This window comes from Struthio camelus, chromosome Z (genome assembly GCF_040807025.1).
Source record: "Struthio camelus isolate bStrCam1 chromosome Z, bStrCam1.hap1, whole genome shotgun sequence".
NCBI lineage: Eukaryota > Metazoa > Chordata > Aves > Struthioniformes > Struthionidae > Struthio > Struthio camelus.
The window spans coordinates 63559462-63577560 of record NC_090982.1 but is presented as its reverse complement, the minus strand read 5'-3'; the positions used below and the strand labels follow the sequence as shown (position 1 = coordinate 63577560).

Sequence of the window (18099 nt, the reverse complement as noted above, 5' to 3'; positions counted from 1 at the left end):
TTTTTACAGATATCTGGTGTTGGATGCAGACTGTCAGATTTTTTTTTAACCTTGAAAGAGTTGTTTAAGGAAAATAAGCTGCCTTTTTAGGGTAGATGAAAGCTCTAACTAAAACATGAAAACATAGTAAAATAGTGAACAAAATAAGAACACTGGATCTAGAGCCTCTATGAAGGAGAGAATGAAATTCATGTAGATGCAAATTCCATTTCTGATCAAAAGGCTCCTGCTGGTTACCTTACATTTTAGTTATTTTAATAGAAATTTAATATTTCATTTCCTGTTCCCACTCATGAAAGATTTTCAGTCCTCAAATATGCAGTTATAGAACAAACATTATGCATCCTAACTCTTTACCTCACTGGATTTGTTATACTAAACTTAAACGGTTTTGGTTTGAACAAAGAAAGCAAGTTTCCAGGCATGGAGAGAGCCTGAAAGCTGACAAGTTGCTTAAGATAAATGTCTAGCAATAGAGCAACGCAGCCACAACAATGAAGTCCAGCCACAATGGCAAATACCAGAAATGTGTAGAAAGGTTTTTTTCATGGAGGCTCTTTCCTTGCATATATTTAGGAGTAAGTATCCTTTCCATATTGATGCTTGCTATGATTTCTCAAGCACCAATACATTTTTTTAGAGCTTTTCTCAGCTAGACAGGTGCCAAACTCAATGCAAGATTGTCATAACTTAAGATTCTTGTGAATATACATGAGACTTTTCCCATTAGCTGCTCTAGCCACCCGGCTACAAATCTTCACATTACCAAGAAGGATGGGAATAGTTTTATGCATTAGCCTATATACGACATATGCACAATTTTTATACCAAAGTAGAGAATTATATGAAAGTGTGACATCTAGTGACTCATGGAAAATTTAAATTTTTTTTTTTCTTTAGCAGTATGTGGAAAGAAAACATTTATCTTCCACATTGAAGATGGCAATTGGAATGGATATAAACTGCTACGCTCAGCATAAGTAATTTTTGTGTGTGCATAAAATACGTGTTCCTATGAGAAATCCATTTCTATAAACTAAGCTATTACAGGAATCTAAGATTTTAGCTAGGTATAAAACAAATCAAGGACAATTATTATTTGAAATCATGCACACGTTTTCAAGGCAAAGTTGACAGATCACATGGCAAATAAATCTGAAAACCCTGCAGTACAGTACAGCATGGAGCTACTTGGATATATCACAACACAGTGATAAACTGTGGACGCAAACATTGTGCAAGAGGACCGATACACCTCTATGTTAAATCATATATTTTCCCTTGACTTGGAATTTTGCCAGTGTCCCATATGCATGCGGTAAGGCATATAAATGCAGACTAGAAAACAGGAGAAAATGGAAATAGATGTTGCCCAATCAACACTATTAATCTAGCACTAAGTTGTACGTGAACTGTATCACCTGAATTACCCACCGAAATCATAGTTCTGCGTTGTGTTATGGCTATAAATTCATTCAGTTTTCAAGAGTGGTGTGACTGGAAATACAGACAACTGCAGAGCAGAAATACACCACTGCCTTCAGTACAGGCTATGTCAAATGATTATGAAAATTTTTGAAATTACTGTAACTGCTGCCCAAATATAACATCAGACTACTTACAACCACACCATGCAACTCTGGGTTAGTAGAAGCAGTCTAAGGAAAAAAAAAATCTTGTATTTTCAGGTCCTTGGAAAGCCTGGGAACAGTCAGATGTTTCATAGAGCTGGTCTTCCCACGAGAGAAGAACACAGACCTGACAAATAATTCATACAGCAAAACTGATACAACTCTGAAATAACGCTGCTCACAGGTGCTTTGTAATGAGCGTTCACTAACTTTAAAAATAAGGCAACAAGGTTAAGAGAATGCCTGTCAATAGCAAGGATAAAGTGACATCCTTTTGAGATGTTTGATAGAACTTTAATTTCAGGACAGCCACAGCAAAACAGCTGAAGGGTCCAAGATCTGAGGTTCCTTTACGTTATTCAACCTATTGCTAAGGTGTACTCCTGTTCCTATTTTAAAAAGTAAATAGCAAGACATGAAATCTCCTGTTATAAACATTAACACAGTCTGTGTTCCATTATATGACAGCAGCAACACATAACTCCACTTAAAAAAAAATATCCACATAGTAATTTATCTTTCACAAAAGGAACAGCGAGTGGAACATATCCTATAAAGGAAAGGGATGGTATTTTTCCCAAACACAGTGTATGTCATGCTAGTAAAAATAAATGCTAGCAAAAACTTAGTTTTCTTGAAATTGCAATAGAGGTTGAGTTTCTAGATGGTACAAGACTACTTGTATCTCTGTACTGACATAACTCTTAATATTGTAATATCATAAGAGCAGCTGCCTGCAGCCATTAGTCATGAAATTTAAGGTTATTTCCAGGTATACACTGCAGAGAAGTTGTAACTCTCCTTCTAAAAAAATAACAAAAACAAAAACAAACAACAACAGGGTCAAAAGGAAACTTGTTTTTCAGCTAACAGGCTTTTGGGTATGAAACAGAAATATTTATGCAGCCACTAAAGGGAATAATAAAAACCAACAAGAGAAGCATAATTTTCACAACTGAAGTATCAGTATGGTTAAGTGTTCTGATCTTTTTTTAAAGAAGGCTACTTACAAGTAATCAAACAAAAGCCATTTCTAGCCAGAGAAAAATAATTTTAAGTATGAAATTACAAAATATTGCTTCTTATAACAACTGAATAAAGTATACTTAACTTGGTTCAGCATAGCTAAATAATATTTTTAAAAAGCATGGAAATGTCTACTTTAAAAAGGTCTAAGACTACGTAAGACCTTCAAAAAAGGTGCTGCAGTATGCCTTGCTAAATGTACCATGTTGGAAGCAAACAAACTCTTGAATATGTACTGAATTCAACACTTAATTCTCATTATGCTGTAGTCGTTTGTTATTTTTCGTACTGACATACACTTCTTCACACTAAGAAGAAAAAAATCTTAGTTGCACAATACTGAATTTCAGCTACTGTAGTGCAACTCTCCCGGTAAACTAGGAATTCTGCTCTTTTCTGTAATACCACACTGCTACATAGCAAGCGTTGCTGCAAAGAGCTATTTAGTCAGTTTTCAAGCAGATGATATATTCAGTGCAGTGAAGGGTAGGTTTTACAGCTGTTTTGATGTTTTAACCGAAGCCCAAAGTTACTCTAACAAGAAGTTTTCTCCCCACTCAGTAATCCCCCCTCACTTAACTGGCCACACATCATTAACACAAATATTAAAAGTGCTTAAGAACTGGTAAAGCATCTTGATGATCTTTTCTTCTTGATTATATAAAATGCACATCTAAACAAGTTAGCTTCCTGTACAACCCAGAATTTTTGGAACAAATTAAAGAAAAAAGTGACCTGAAAATTCACATTTCAGGCTGTTTTTTCCACATACTGAATCATTTGCCAAAGAAAGCCTATTTCTTTGCCAAAGAAAGCCTACTGTGGAATTGATGGTCAAAACTGCTGGCTCTGAATTTTCAGAAATGAAGAGGAAAAGTAATCTTCAACTGGGGTCTCTTTTCTCACTTCAGTGGTTGTGAATCACCTGTTTAAAAAAACAAAAACAAAAACAAGAGGAACTGCTGAAAAGCTAAGCAGCTGAACAATCCCCGCTGTTCAATGCATCAGGCAATTCCAAGCATGCAATACTGAGCAGGGCCGCTAAAAGCCTCGATTCTCTCTTTGCTCCCAGTGTAACGACGCTGGCTCAGGAGCCAGGACACACCGAGTATGACCACAGCTTCTTTTGCCTTACAGTGGCGTTGGCAATGAACACACATTAGAGCTTGGAGAGGCCTGAAATACTGCAGTTGAAGACCATAGAGAGTAAAAGGTCTTTTCTTCACCCAGCTACTTTGTCCATTACTCCCAGGAACCCAGACTTCACATCACCTAGAGCAGAGTACTCGAAATGCACTACTGGCATTTGTGGGTACCACCACTATGTATATGCACACAGAAGGACTCAGGCTACTTTTGATAACCAATGATTTTCTGTTTTTTCATACAGAACTACTGCATCTTTATGCTGCTTGTTCAGCTGATACACAAAATGCCTCAGTATTTCTGAACATGGTTTAGTGTGACTGTAAGGAAGAAACTGCTCTTAAAAAGGCAGTCACGTAAATTTATGTAGACATTAACTCACAAAGCAGGCAATACAAGAGATAACTAAAATGCCTGTAGCAATCACTTACTATTATTCTGTCTCCAAACTTCAATAATTAAAGAAATCACTTCAGCCTATTAGTCCTGCATTGTTAATATTCTCCTTTTCCACTGCTGCATACAATTTAAGACACTTTTCTGCATTTGATAAACATACATCATTATATCAGATTTAACTTTCATTCTTAAGGCAAATAATTACATTACACTTAGCCAATAAGGATTTATATATATTAAACTATGTAATGTACGTGCCCGTATACTTTTGTATGACTGTTTTCTATCTAAAATTGCTACGCAACTTTTTTTTTGTGTGTAGAACATACAGTTTACAAATCAACAGATCAATCTTTTTAATAAAGCACGGTATTAAACTGCTAAATTTATAGTTAAAAAATATTTCTGCAATTTCTGCAAAAGACTTCTAATAGATTTTATTCTTGTGTAATGAATTCTCAGTAATCAGTTTATACGTTCAAGTAAGCACACGCATCTACGTGAAAAGTACTTATTCAACTGAATTTCACAGTCCCTCTGTTCCTAACATCAGATTATTTTGTACGCTTCCACTGTATGGCTAAGCTTTTACTTTCTAACTTGCTAGCTTTTTTATACCTTTTTTTTAAATCATCTGTGCTATCTGTTAAATAATCTCATCTAACTACATTATTTTCATAATAAAAATATGATGTTGGTGAGAGAAGGCAAGTCCCAGACGTGTGAAAAATCTCCAAGGAGCACACTCAAAACTCCAGCAGCGCATACTGCCTTAGGTCCCACTCAGTTCAAGGGACCTCAGCATTTGGCAGGACGGCACCCTTAAAGGGGGAAAATGTCATAACTGTGGACTGGTAAAATACCTTACATTCAACACAGTATGTCTTGAAAAGGAGATAGCAGTTGGTGCACTAAAGGTACTTCATAGCAGTGACTTTCAACCTGCACTCCGACTTCCTTCTAAAGGACTGCAAAAGGTAAAAAACCCATACGCAAGTATATCATCCAGCAAGGAATACATAAGACTTCTACAAGAGGCTACACTTCCCCTGGAAAATGTTTAAAGGTCCACCAATTAGATTAAAACAATTCAAAACCACTCTTGGATAAACTCCTTCCATGTTTATGTCCTATGGTATTAAAGAGTATTCTTATTAAAAACGCAAACAAGATCCTAAGGAATAAGTTAGGTTTACTAAAACCACAAAGTCAAATCACAACGTTTAAATTTGGTCAATATCTAGGAAATTAAAAGAGAATGAATGCGCTGAGAAAGTCAAGTTAATTCCAAGGTATGTCTTTTCTTATTTTAGCTATGACTTAACTGCTGAATGGCTGTGGCAGTGGGAGTTTTCCGTATGCAAATAATATAAAAAGTTAGAGTGGTCAGTGACTACAGTTAGATCCAAGCAGAACTGCTTTCACTATGAGTTTCAGCAAGAGTTAAGTGCAACTCCACTCCTGAATTTCCAAGTCCAAAACTAGCAGTACATTTGGTATAGAAGAAGCATGCCGTGAGTAAATAGTATTAAATTACTAGGGTGGTCCGTGGCTAGTTCATGAGGAAATAAAGGCAACATTTATTTTCTTTTTTCAAAATTTAGAATGTAGTATTTGAAAACAGCATACCAATAGCACAGTTTGAAACACAGTACTTTATAATCAGCGCAACATACAGGAGATGATGGGGTAAGTCACCATCACTTTTTAAACTGCTGTAGCACTTTATCGATAGTCACTCCCCAGCTATGGTAATAACTAACCAGGCTAGAATTGCCTCCCCATAAACACTCAAAAACTTTATCTTCTTCCTACTGCTAGATGCATTGCAAGGTTTATAAATATTTGTTTTCCATTCTCTTGAAATATCCTTTGATTTCTGAACAGATTTTTAAATTCTTTACAGATTGTCATACATCTCTTTTCTCCAAATTTTAGATACTTGCAAAAAAGTTTACTGGAACCCTTGACTTACACTTAATTTCATCCGTGTGCCAGGAGCAGAAGAGAACCACCACAGAGGAACAGCGCTGTATGCGGTTGTAATCAAGAATCTCTCTGCTATTACTGCTACTACTAAGAGATTAAGTTTTGAAAACTTCATCTCTTGCCAATTTCTGCTTGGTTCTGAAGTCATTAACTTAATTTGCTGAAATCTAATATCTATAACTTTGAGGCACTGTAGTTTAATATAATGTAAGTTCATGGGACTTGCATGAATAGCAGAAGTGTAAATTGTATTCGTATATTTACTGTTTATAGTCTCGAAATGTAATGAAGTCAAAGTCTTCACACACTGGAAAGCAAGCTATCAAAGGGCCAGCCACACAAGGTAAGAACCAAGGAGATTTCAGCGTGCTCAGTAGTCAAATTTAATCATCCTTGACTTGGAGCTATTCGATCTGAGGTGTTTAACATGCTACGTTTTTTACGATGCCAGAAGCAATTACAAAATATTTGAAGTATAGGGTGTGTCCAGGAGTGATTGTGCTGCTTTGTTACTTAAAAGCTTTTAAAAGCTTTTTGTAAGCTGCAAACAGTCCCTTCAATTTACTAAATAAAATAGAGCTTTTTACAGGAGCAGTTCTGTTAATATTCGGCAAAAGTATTCAAATTAAAAAAAGGCTAAGATAGTGCCTAAAAAAAGTTTTTTCTTACTATAAACCTCAAATTCCTTTAAAAAGTCAGTGATACTAAATTCATATTTGCACTTTTATCAGGTTGGAGGTCAAGGACAGTTTAGCTGCATTCATACTAAGTCTCCTAGAATGCATAACCTGAGGCTTAGCAGCTATTGTTATACAAAAAGTGTTGAAGAAATAATTTTTTTAAAATGTAGGTTAATTACAGGTTAATTTTCCCAGTCTGTGCAAGGCAAACTCTCCTCTTCATCCTCTGATTCAGGTGATGCTTCCTTAATTCGTCGCAATGCTTCATGGATGCTCCTTGTCAGAGGGTCAGTATCAGGCAGAATTGTGAAAGATTCTCTCAAAACATCTTTCTGCACTTTCTTCAGTTTCACCCCTTTCCTGATCTGTGCCAAGATGTTATTGCTATCATCTTCATCAGGAAAGGGAGGGAGACTTCTCTGCTCAACTTTTCTTAAGTGAAAGCTACCACGCTTCAAGGAAGCCAGTACTTCATCCATCGGGGAACTCACTGCAGTAAATCAAAAGACTTTGAGTATTATTTTTACTAAATTTATTCAGCTGGGGTCTTAATTTATATTTCCTACAGAACAAAAAGTAGCCACATGCAATTAATGCAACAGTTCCATACCATAAGTATAAAGGAGACTAGTATTTTCCATTTTATCATTCTGTAGCTGTATTTTGGTTTTAGCCTCCAAATTTATCTTTCCCATTACCAGGTCAAGAGTGGATTATACAGACAAATATAATTTCTGAAACCAAGTAACCTCACACCAGGTATGAAGTAGAACTCTTGGACGAGACGACTTTCCTCTTTGCAGTCAGGAAAATCAAAATGGCTGCAATGAATAAAACTATTAAAATGTGTCTTGCTTTCTACTTCCGGACACCAAAACTTAGATAATAAGCGTGTATCCTAAGTATTGGACTGTGCAGTCACAGAAATACAAGCACAGAGGAGAACCTACAGCCTCATCACTTGCATTTTGTAGCTGATTTTATCTAACTACAGGACCACTGCTCTGTGCCATTGAGGGAAGCAGCAGTATGGTCAACTGCAACAGCATATAATTTTCTGCTCCTCCACTTTCAGTGCAGAGCTTTCGATTCAGGTATGTATCGGCACCTGCTCACAGTGTATGCCCAGATAAACTTCCCTTCCCTCATAATTATTGAAAGCAGAGAAGTGACAGTTATTATTTTATCACCAGTCTTTCCTTTTATCACACACCTGAAACTAGTCCGCTGCAGAAATAAAATCAGGCTTTAGCTCTTTGAAGAGCTGGAAGCAGGCAAGATCTCTACGTCAGAGAATGTGATATAATACTCATGGTACAACACTGCAAACTAGCTAGCGCCAAGATAGCACATACAAAACGCAACATATATCAATCAATAGATGAATATCCATCTCCAGTTCTTCTGTGTCTGTTGTAGAATACATTTTTAAAACTTCTTTTGCATTTATGAGTGGACTTTGTCCATTTGCCTAAGGGCACTGACAGGAATAGACTGGAAGAATTAAAAAGGACTGTATGTTTGAAGGGGAAAAGAAAGATCTTAAAACATTCATCTGTCAAAGGAGAGAGAGAAATTTCTGAAGAGGTTTGCAACATTATACTAAAACTTATGGAATAGAGAGCAGCAGGTAGAGCGCAGGTGCGGATACTAACAATACTCTCAAGAGGGAGGATGTAATTTGATTTTGTTTGCCATTTTATGATGTATATCAAATTGCCCACACAATACACATTTTATATAAAATTGACAGATAAAATGGGTCATATATCCACAGCTGAATTAGTGGAGAAACAGTATCAGAAAAACAAGCAACAGGACCCCAGAAAAAGAAAAAAGGAGCACAGCAGCATCAAAATTAATAATGGACTTAAAACACTATACCTGCAACCTGCAAGGCTCTTAAGAACTTAACAGTTCTGGATTATTATTACTATTCAGTTGCTTCAAATGTTTCAGGGATTTAAGAATTCTAGAGGAAACATACCTGTTTCTATCTGGTAAGACAAAAAAAATTCTAATTTTGATTTCATCTGGATGAGTGAAAATGTCAACTGTTTCCTGTAGTTGTAAGTGACAAAGCTATGCGGAACTTTTTATTAAAAGTAATGGTTATTCCAATCATATTACACTAATGTGAATCAAGGCCCACGCAACACACCTTTTTTCCGTGACTTTCAGTGAAATATTGCAGCTGAGTGCTTTAAAAAATCCCATCACTGATTTTCAAATAAAATCTTTGCTCTAATATAGTGTTTTTCATCTAAACATCAAGATTATGAATTTCAAGCACAGATATCGTTCTCCTCATTTTATATATGGGACAAAGGATAAACAGATGGTTAAAAATAATTAGCATAGAATTGCATAATGAATTTGTAACAGATCTCTCACCTCAGCCTTGTGCTCTATCCACTCACCTCAGTTTCCTGTTGATCTTTCAGCTCTTTTCTTAACATGCCTTGCTGAATGATTACAGATTTATTTCTTAATTGTTGTTAAATGTATACATGGTCACTCAGCTCTCAGGAGACTTGAGGTTTTGTGGATTTTTGGACAAAAATTTGGAGAAACCCTGGAGAAAGCATTCTCAGGGTTTCCCTATGTACCAAGCCAGGTAGTCAGTTCACCAGGTCATAAATTATGTTAAATTCTGTTACTGAAAAACACTGAACCCTCAGAGGAAGCACATCCTATTTGTGGTGCTAACTGCAAACAAGATGGAAAAAAATTCTTTGAGCCAGTGCTTAGCTCCCTCTTCGAGGTAGTAGAACATGGTCTATCACATAATCCCTTTCATAAGCTTTTTCTGTTTAACTGAACAAGTACACAGTACACTGTCATAAAGGTTCTAACATTTGTTTGAGTTGCCAGCAGTCTTCAGCTGCTGAAAAGGATTTAACAATTTTTGCATTAATATTTTATAAATCAGAGTACACACTTCTCTATATAGCAATTCAAAAGAGGAATTGGTACATTACATCTAAATATATGGAAACAAAAACATTACCTCTCCTCCTCTGTAAACCCTCTAGATCACCCGTCTTCTTAAGCTTCTTCTTGGCACTGACTAGCTGACTACTGTCAAACAGATGTGCTGTTGGGACACTGGAAGAGTGCTGGACTCCCTTCTCCTCGCTCTGCCGTTTAACAAGGCTGTCGGTTTTCTCTAAGGATTTGGTGGCATCTTCCTTGGAGGGCAGAGGTGGGGGTGGAGGTGGAGGTGGCGGAGGCAAAGGGGGAGGGAGCGGTACTACAGTAACAGTCTCTGGTTGAAGCTCATTACTAATGAGTGGAGAAGTACTAACAAGAGGCAGTTCAGAGGTAACACCATTCGGAGGTAACAAAACATCTTGAAGTTGTTCTAAGCTTCTGGACTCCTGTGCTTGCAAAGACTGAACTACGTTTTCCAGTTCCACCTCTTCACTCTTCTCTTGGGGTTGTATGGTTGCTGGCAAAGATTGAGGCTGACCTACAGAGGATATTGAGCTGCCTGTACATTTTCTTCTTGCATGAGCCAGTCGTAGTCTGGTTGACTTAAGTATTACTTGCCCAGGGTACCGCTAAAGTGAAGCGGATATTTACAATTAGATAAGTACATGCAACACGCTATTTTAGATACTAAGTAACTGTCAATAGGCTTTGCCTTTCTGATGAGCAAAATTCAGGTAAATATTTTCATTCTTGTTGCTCTAGAGTTAAAAACAAAGCAAGAATATCCTCACTTCTATGCAAAAATGATTCATTTTCTTAATTTTTATTCTTAGTTAAGCCATAACTTAGATCTGGCTGGTCTAGCCAGGGACATGGGTTAAAAATGGGATTTCATTAAGAACCACATTCATTATTTGAAATAGTGTTTTTTCTGAAAACTAAAATTCAAAATTACCTCTTGCTTCCCTTTTATAAAACTGGCCAATGTTTGTCTCTGCAACAAAGTCCTCTCTGACCTGCTGATGCACTGGTCTTTGCTGTGAATCTTACCACTTAATAAGGTATCTCTTGAAAACATCAAACATTCTGAGAATTTCCAAAGTGTTTTTAATTTAGTTCCTAAATTTGCAACCCGTCTTTTCAAATTACAGTTGCACCCATAGCCATTTTTATGCAAAAGTAAAAACTACTTCTGAAAGCCAGCTCTAAAACATTTTAAACATTGTGGCAGGCCCAAAGCAATAGAATTCATATCAATATAAAGATATTCATATACAAAATAAGTTAATTAACAGGTGCTGATTGTAATAAGTAACCTTGCTTTAATTTACAGAGGCTATGCATTTCAAAAGCCTTACAAAGAAAAAGGATATAGCAAGGGTATTGCTGAGCAATACAGCTTTCCAGCAATCAAATTTCTCATACCAGTACTTTATTACATACACAGCAGAAACAAAAGTTTTCTTCACTAATTAATACGGTCTCTGTTTTCTTGCACTTTCATCCCTCTCCTCATTCCCTCTCCTTCTCTCCATCTTCTATTCCTTTTCTGATACTTAGATTGTAACAGGGAGGGCCAGGAATTGGCAGGTGTTGTAAGAAGCAGTGGGAGTGGCTGGGTGTATGCCAGATGATAACGCTCTTTGTGGGAATTATCATTTAGATTATACTTCTGCTAGGAAAGTGTGCTAAATGCCTTGTCACAATGCATACATATGACAGCAAACAGAAGCTTATCAGAGCACTGGGAAGGCAATGGCCAGAGAACTTCGCTGCCACCAATGCCCTACTCTTTCGTAAATTTTCTAAAGAACAGTTAATTATTCAATTATTCTGTGCGCTCCTGGAATGCGGTGAAAATTTCCTCTTCAAAAGAAAATGGTGGAAAAGAAGAATAACTCTTCTTCTGTTACCTGTTTAAATGTGCGAAGTCTGTCCAGTGTTTTCTGTCGCTCTTGACTAACCCAGGAACTCTTTCTTTCCTCTTCTTCTTGTAGTTGATCTCTCTTCTGAAAAAAATATATGGAAAATATGTTGGACACTACAACCAGTGCTATGTTTAACATATAAAAATGAATTAAAATAACTCTTCTTCTAATTGTTAGGAACTACCTAACAATCTCTTCTCTAATAAACATATTTCTGAACTTCAAAGCTTTGCCTTTGTTTTCCCTTAAAAGAAAAAAAAGCTACTATGTATTTCATATTTTATAACCTTGAAGAAACATGAAACGCAATAAAGGAGGACTGAAAAAACATTAGAACTTTTTATCCTAAAAGATGATAAATAACAATTTATCAATTGAATAACAGCATGAACTAAAATGGTGTAAACTAGGCAGAGAGCAAATCAGTATTCATTTTTTCTCATACCAGGAACAAAAGGATAATAATCTTAAGGGTGCACATTTAAAACAAGTAATATTAGTATCTTCACAGCGCAAGAAACTACAGAACTCAGTGCCATAAAATTCTGAAGACAATATTTAGCACATTTTTGAAGTAAATTATTATAATAAAGTTATAATGGTAGACTAAAGTTTTGTATCGAATGAACTTAACATGTCATTATTTAATCCACACTGATTTTCTGTAACCTTGTCTAAATAATGGTTTGAAGCTCCTCCTCACAGCCAAAACAGTTGCACAGTTTTCTTGTATGAGACTTACCTCAGTGAAAACACACCTTTGGATCCACCTCCTTTAACTAGTCATCCATTTTCACAAAACTGAAAGAAAGCTACTACATCTTTGAAATGAAACACTACTCCTTCAGTCAGATTTACTGCAAGTGGACACTAGTTATCAAACCCAAACAGTTACTGGATTTGTAAGTTCAGAAGTTATCAAATGGGAAAGTAACAACATGACAGAACAGATGACTGTAAAGAAAACTTTCTAAGCAGAAACAGCACCATTAATTCTTGCAAGTTTCATAGCATGAAGTGTGACTATTAAAGGCTGATTTTGATCACTGGCAGTTCATATCACCTTTGTGAACTTTCGTTCTCATCTAGCCAACATAAGAGCAGTGCCTGCCTACCATTTTCGTAAGCGAGTGACTTGCCCGCTATCCTTCTAATGGGCCAATTTCTGTGCTTTCAAAGGAAGTAAGTATAGAGGTTTTCAGGAGAGGAAGAGGAGGACATGGCTGAAAAACGGTAAGGACAGGAAACAGAAAAAGGAGGCAAGGAAAAGAAGCGTGTGGTTCAAACAGAAACAACAGGGCTAGAAGGCTACAAAGGAAGCATAAAGAAAAGATTACAGCAAGAAGAAAGAAGGGCAGTTCTCCTACCAGCACACACCTGAATGTTTCATATGCAATCAGGTCGAATTTTCCTGAAAAAAAGTCTTGAACTTGAGGGGTTTTTTATATATAAGAATAGTGAATTTGCAATTCTTATCTAGTTTCAGGTCTGGACACCTTTGAGGTTATCCTTTCAAAATTTTTCTTGAATACAAGTGTCTGAAAACCTATTTTAAAATAATAGTAGACATTTTCAGTCCAATTATGAATAGAAAAAAGATTTTAAAGGCACAAGGTTCTTTATATAATGTAAGTTGTTAACTCCATGAAATTAAAATAATTTTTAAAAAGTAGTATCTGAGAAGCAAGAAAAAGCTCCTCAGCTTTGGCAAATCTTAGTTTTAAAAGTGATAAATGAATTGCAATCCACATAGCAAAGTCCTTTGCTTTATTGTTCGAAGTTCCTGAAAGAGTACGCCAATTCGTATTGTCTTTCACAAGTAGGCTTTTCATAAAATAAATTATGCAGCTGACTCCCTGAACAAATGTATCAATGTTAAAAATGTATAAGAATGAAACAGAATCACTTTCACTGATCTAATTGGAGCCTGAATTAAAAAGACTTGGATTTCAATGCATCTTTGACAAAGTCATCATTATTAAATATTGATACTATATCAGCTCCCAAGACCTCACCCAGAATTTGAATGCTCTTTAAGACAAAGTCTATTATGTACAACACAACAGTTGGACTAACTGCTTATTTTCTGTGATGAGACTGCTCAGAGAGTCATGGAGCACACATTTGGAACTACATACTTTACAAAACACATTCAAGTGATTTTTTGTTGTTAAAAACAAAGTGAAAGAAAAATAACGAATAATCTTATTACCATGCAAAAATAAATATGTAAGGTGTCTTTACTCGTTTCAGCATATCTGATGCTGTACTCAGAGATGTCCAGAATCGTCTGTGTGCAAATGTTAACAAGCTCTGCATGTGCCCTTAGCCTAACAGTAATCACTTAGACTGTGAGCCTGCTATTGATGAACTGTTTTATTTGCTGAGTTTCAGTGTCATCTTAACATAGCTATATACTCCCTCTCACCAGCATAACATGGCACAGAAGTCCATGGTCCAAAGGTCAAGGACACACATCATCTGTTTAAAACAGCTATCACTGAAAACTGCTAATGAAAGTATAACGAGGAATATAAGCAATTAACTAAAGGCTAACCTCACCGGCAGAGAGCTCAAACTTACTAGCTGTACAGTATGGTGCATTCTGTACTCCTCCTCGCTGTGGTGACGCTGCTGGATCTTTTCATTATGCTTTGCGATACAGATCTCCTGTAGAGACATAAAACAGTACCTATAAAATACACATTTTAAATATCAATTTACAGTATGAAATGTAATATTTAGCAAGCAGCACTGAGAATTAGAAAAATAAAAACTACAAAACCAATCTCAGACAACTGTTCAACCAAGCTAATTTAGTTTACAAATAAAACCATAACCTACTCCTTTTAACTGCCAAATGAATATTTACAAGTAGCAGTGCTTGACAAGTCTGTTCTACAATACCAGTAGAGAAGCGGCAAGACACGATGATTTGTCAGACAGTTGGGGAATCAATAAAATCCCTGTGCAGTTCCATGTATTATTATATGTGGATAACGGTAACTAACTCTCAAATACACTGTGTATTTCTGTTTACGCAACTAGGTAACTTCGCATTTACAAGTGTCAGTTCATCTTTTGCACGTATAACCAATCTGTAAGTACAAACATTAATAAAATTGTTATAATTTTATGCATGCACAAACAGGTTCCTTTATTACACAGAATTCACATCTGAAATGTCAAGTTTAAAAGCAAGCATTTATTATGTTGCCTGAGAATAAGAGTAACAAACTAAAAAGGAAACAGTATAAGTTACAACAGATGACAAGATGAGGCATGACACTCAAACTTCAGGCAGATTACAAAAGAAGTCTGAACTGCATGAAGCATCAACTGTAAAGGAAAGGCACCTGCAGGTGTGCAGAGTAGCCAAGAGATGGACCAGCGCACCTGGCAATACTGCAGGCCAGGAAGTCAGACAGCCTGGGCAATGAAATTAGGCCCAAAGAAGGTCAGATGCACAGGAATTACAGAAAGAATAAACTGGACCAAAATGTATTTGGCACTGACTCTATACTATGAGAATCTGAAAGACTTTGTGTAATACTTTCACCTTCACAGTTTATTCTCTATCTATGTGTTAAGTTCCATTAAAACAGTACTGTAAAAGTCCCAGAAAGATCATATTTCAGGGTTAGAGGTTTTTTTGTTTTTCATTCTTTAGTCTTGACAACGCGTCAGTATGAGAGAAACTTTAATATGCAAATTACAAGAATCTCACAAATACTTGGGGGAGGTACAACTTTCTGAAACATTTTCTGTTTAGCATCAACATTCAAATCTTTCTGCCTAAGAACAGCAATGCTAGATATTTTAACTATGTAAAGAAAGGATACAATGGACCAAAACATATTTGGTACTGACTTTATGCTAAGAAAGAAATGACCTACTTTAATGTAATTAGGTCTCTATGACTTGAAACAAAGCAAAAAAACTAGGAGGGGCTGAAAACATGTTGCAGCACAGGATTAACATTCTGAATCATCTTAACTAATTACAGAAATGGTCTAAAAAAAACAAAGGCTGCAATTTCATAGGGACAAACGCAGGGTTCTAATTGTAGACAGGAATAAGTGACTGCAAATAAAGGATGAAGAACAAATAGTTAGGTTTCAGCACCAAAGAAAATGATCTGGAGGATTATGGTGGATGACAAGCTGCCCATAAATCAACAATCTCACATTAGCAAAAACAAAGCATCATAACTGGGTACATTGGGTGTACGTGGCCTGCAACACCTCTCCAGTAATCCTCTTGTTCTGCTCAGCCCTGGTAAAGCTTCAGCTGGAGCATCCTTCAGTGAGCATGCTGACCAGCTGTACAGAATTCAGACAGCAATAAGTAGTACTGCTCACTTCTCTTGTAATCACCTGACTGATTTCTGTAATATCAAATTGTGCTTCTATTGGAAAACAGAAAAGAGGAGTTGATCAACCATTTCAGACCTTCTCACTGGATAAACTACCATAGTTAAATATAATATTGGCATATAGCATACATAAACTAAGTATAATACTAATATAGATCTTCTAACTAGTTCCAGTGAGCCCACCTTTCAAACTGAAAAGCATCCCAATAAAAAGTCAGCTTCTCATTTAGTAAGCTCTGTATGTACAGAAAGCATATTCTATTGTATAATTTGTTTTGTCGTGTCTTTAAAATATAATAATGATAACACGAAAGCATATGAAGTAACCATATTTCAACTATTACTGCAACTACGTAGCACCTGTTTTGGCATTAGCTATTCTCTAAACTGCGTACCTGCAAAGAATCAAAGATCACATATTAAACGGACACCATGGCACGTCAGGAAGCTCCCTAGGTCAAAGCATGCATAGCGCTTACGAATATACTGCAAATAGCTTCACCAGCCAGTTTTCTCTCTCCACTTATAATAAGGAATAGTTTTCCCGTACATACAATAATTCAATTTCAAAGATATTTTCCTAGACACCTGCGCTGTCTTTTTCACCTTGTCTCTTTGCTACCTAGCTCCCCAAGAGAACGGCTGTTCGTTTCACGCTGCACCCTCAGGGATACCACTGCGCAGCCAGCAGGGGGTGGAGTGGCATAACAGCAGATGCACCCTGCAGGCAAAATCCATAACTAGCTTTCAAGAAATACGGAAAAATAATGAGACAACTATTAAAATCTGATTTTTTAATAACTAGCTCACTAGCATCAACACAAAGGAGCATCAGGAAGTGATTGCTCAACAAACGCAAATACATGTTTTGTAAGAAATTATGAGAGAAGAAAGCCTATACTCATGTTAGTACAGTGAAAGACAGATCAACCTCAGTAAAACCATAAACTTAAGAAGCACTGGCTCAGCAGCTCAAAATCTCAACTGAATGAGGGCTCTAACAAAAGACCTTTAGCAAGGGTTTGCAAACAAAAAAGGTTTGTTACAATTATTTGACAGCAGTACTAAAAAATAAAAAGCATCAGATAGAAAAAAAAGGAAAGATTTCTAAAAAAAACAATGAAAAGAGATTGTGGTCACAGAAGGGTATAGGCTTATATCGCATAAAGTCTTATTCTGCACATAGCATTTGGTCCCCTTTCACTCACAGACAAGATTTTCAAATATTTGGATGCTGAAACAGCCTTCTCCAAAAAACAAAAACTGATGTTACAGAATTGGTTCCTATCGTTTTCTTAACCATGCTATCCGCTGCCTGAAAGGACGCATTCTCTTAATGGTATCTTCAGCTGCCAAAAAGCTAATAAGCAACAGCTATAATTTCTATATTCCTACATATTTCACAATATTGCAGTATGCACCACTTAAGGCACAGCTTGCTTTTTTGTTTTTGATAACAGACCTGCCAAGATTAAAAAAAAAGGGGGGGGGGGCACCAAAACCCCACCAACCAAAATCAAAACACTTGCTTACAGTTATGTTTTAAGATACTTCACTGAATCAAGCACAGTCAGGAACACAACCTGAAAAGCATCGAGTAGACTCTTAGCCCCTCTGTTCAGCAATAAATGTTTCTTAACTGAGAGAGAAAGACATACTTTCAGGAAATAATTTTACCACGTAGCATTTGTACTCTTTCTTTTTCCACTTAGCATTCAGTCATTGACTCACTCATTCTCGCAACCTGGATTCCACTTTTGCGTCCCATCTGCATCATTGTTCTGCACGTTTAATTTAAACTGCAAACTCTTTAGTGCAAGAACCTTGTTTTCCAACAGGTTTGTAAAGTACAACTACGTACATCAGGCACTAAAAGTAATGTTCATTAACAACACGGTTTGCAACATTACAGCAATAGTAATTCAAGATATAACGCTTGCTTATGCTTTAATCAAAGACACAAGACGCCTGATCTTCCAGGTAACTACTAG

The 18099-nt window shown here is 36.4% G+C and overlaps 1 protein-coding gene across 1 annotated transcript in view; it reads right to left on the bottom strand.

Annotated features, from left to right (window-relative positions):
• Nucleotides 1-898: 898 nt before the first annotated feature.
• Nucleotides 899-18099, bottom strand: part of LOC138064522 (junction-mediating and -regulatory protein-like) — a 63662-nt gene continuing 46461 nt past the window's right edge. Inside the window, exons 7-11 of the mRNA XM_068927462.1 lie at nucleotides 14317-14403; nucleotides 11719-11814; nucleotides 9882-10434; nucleotides 7051-7361; nucleotides 899-3582 (exon numbers count right to left, since the gene is read on the bottom strand). Coding sequence (XP_068783563.1) covers nucleotides 7054-7361; nucleotides 9882-10434; nucleotides 11719-11814; nucleotides 14317-14403 — 1044 coding nt within the window. The 3' untranslated portion in view covers nucleotides 899-3582; nucleotides 7051-7053. The remainder of the gene's footprint in view (nucleotides 3583-7050; nucleotides 7362-9881; nucleotides 10435-11718; nucleotides 11815-14316; nucleotides 14404-18099) is intronic.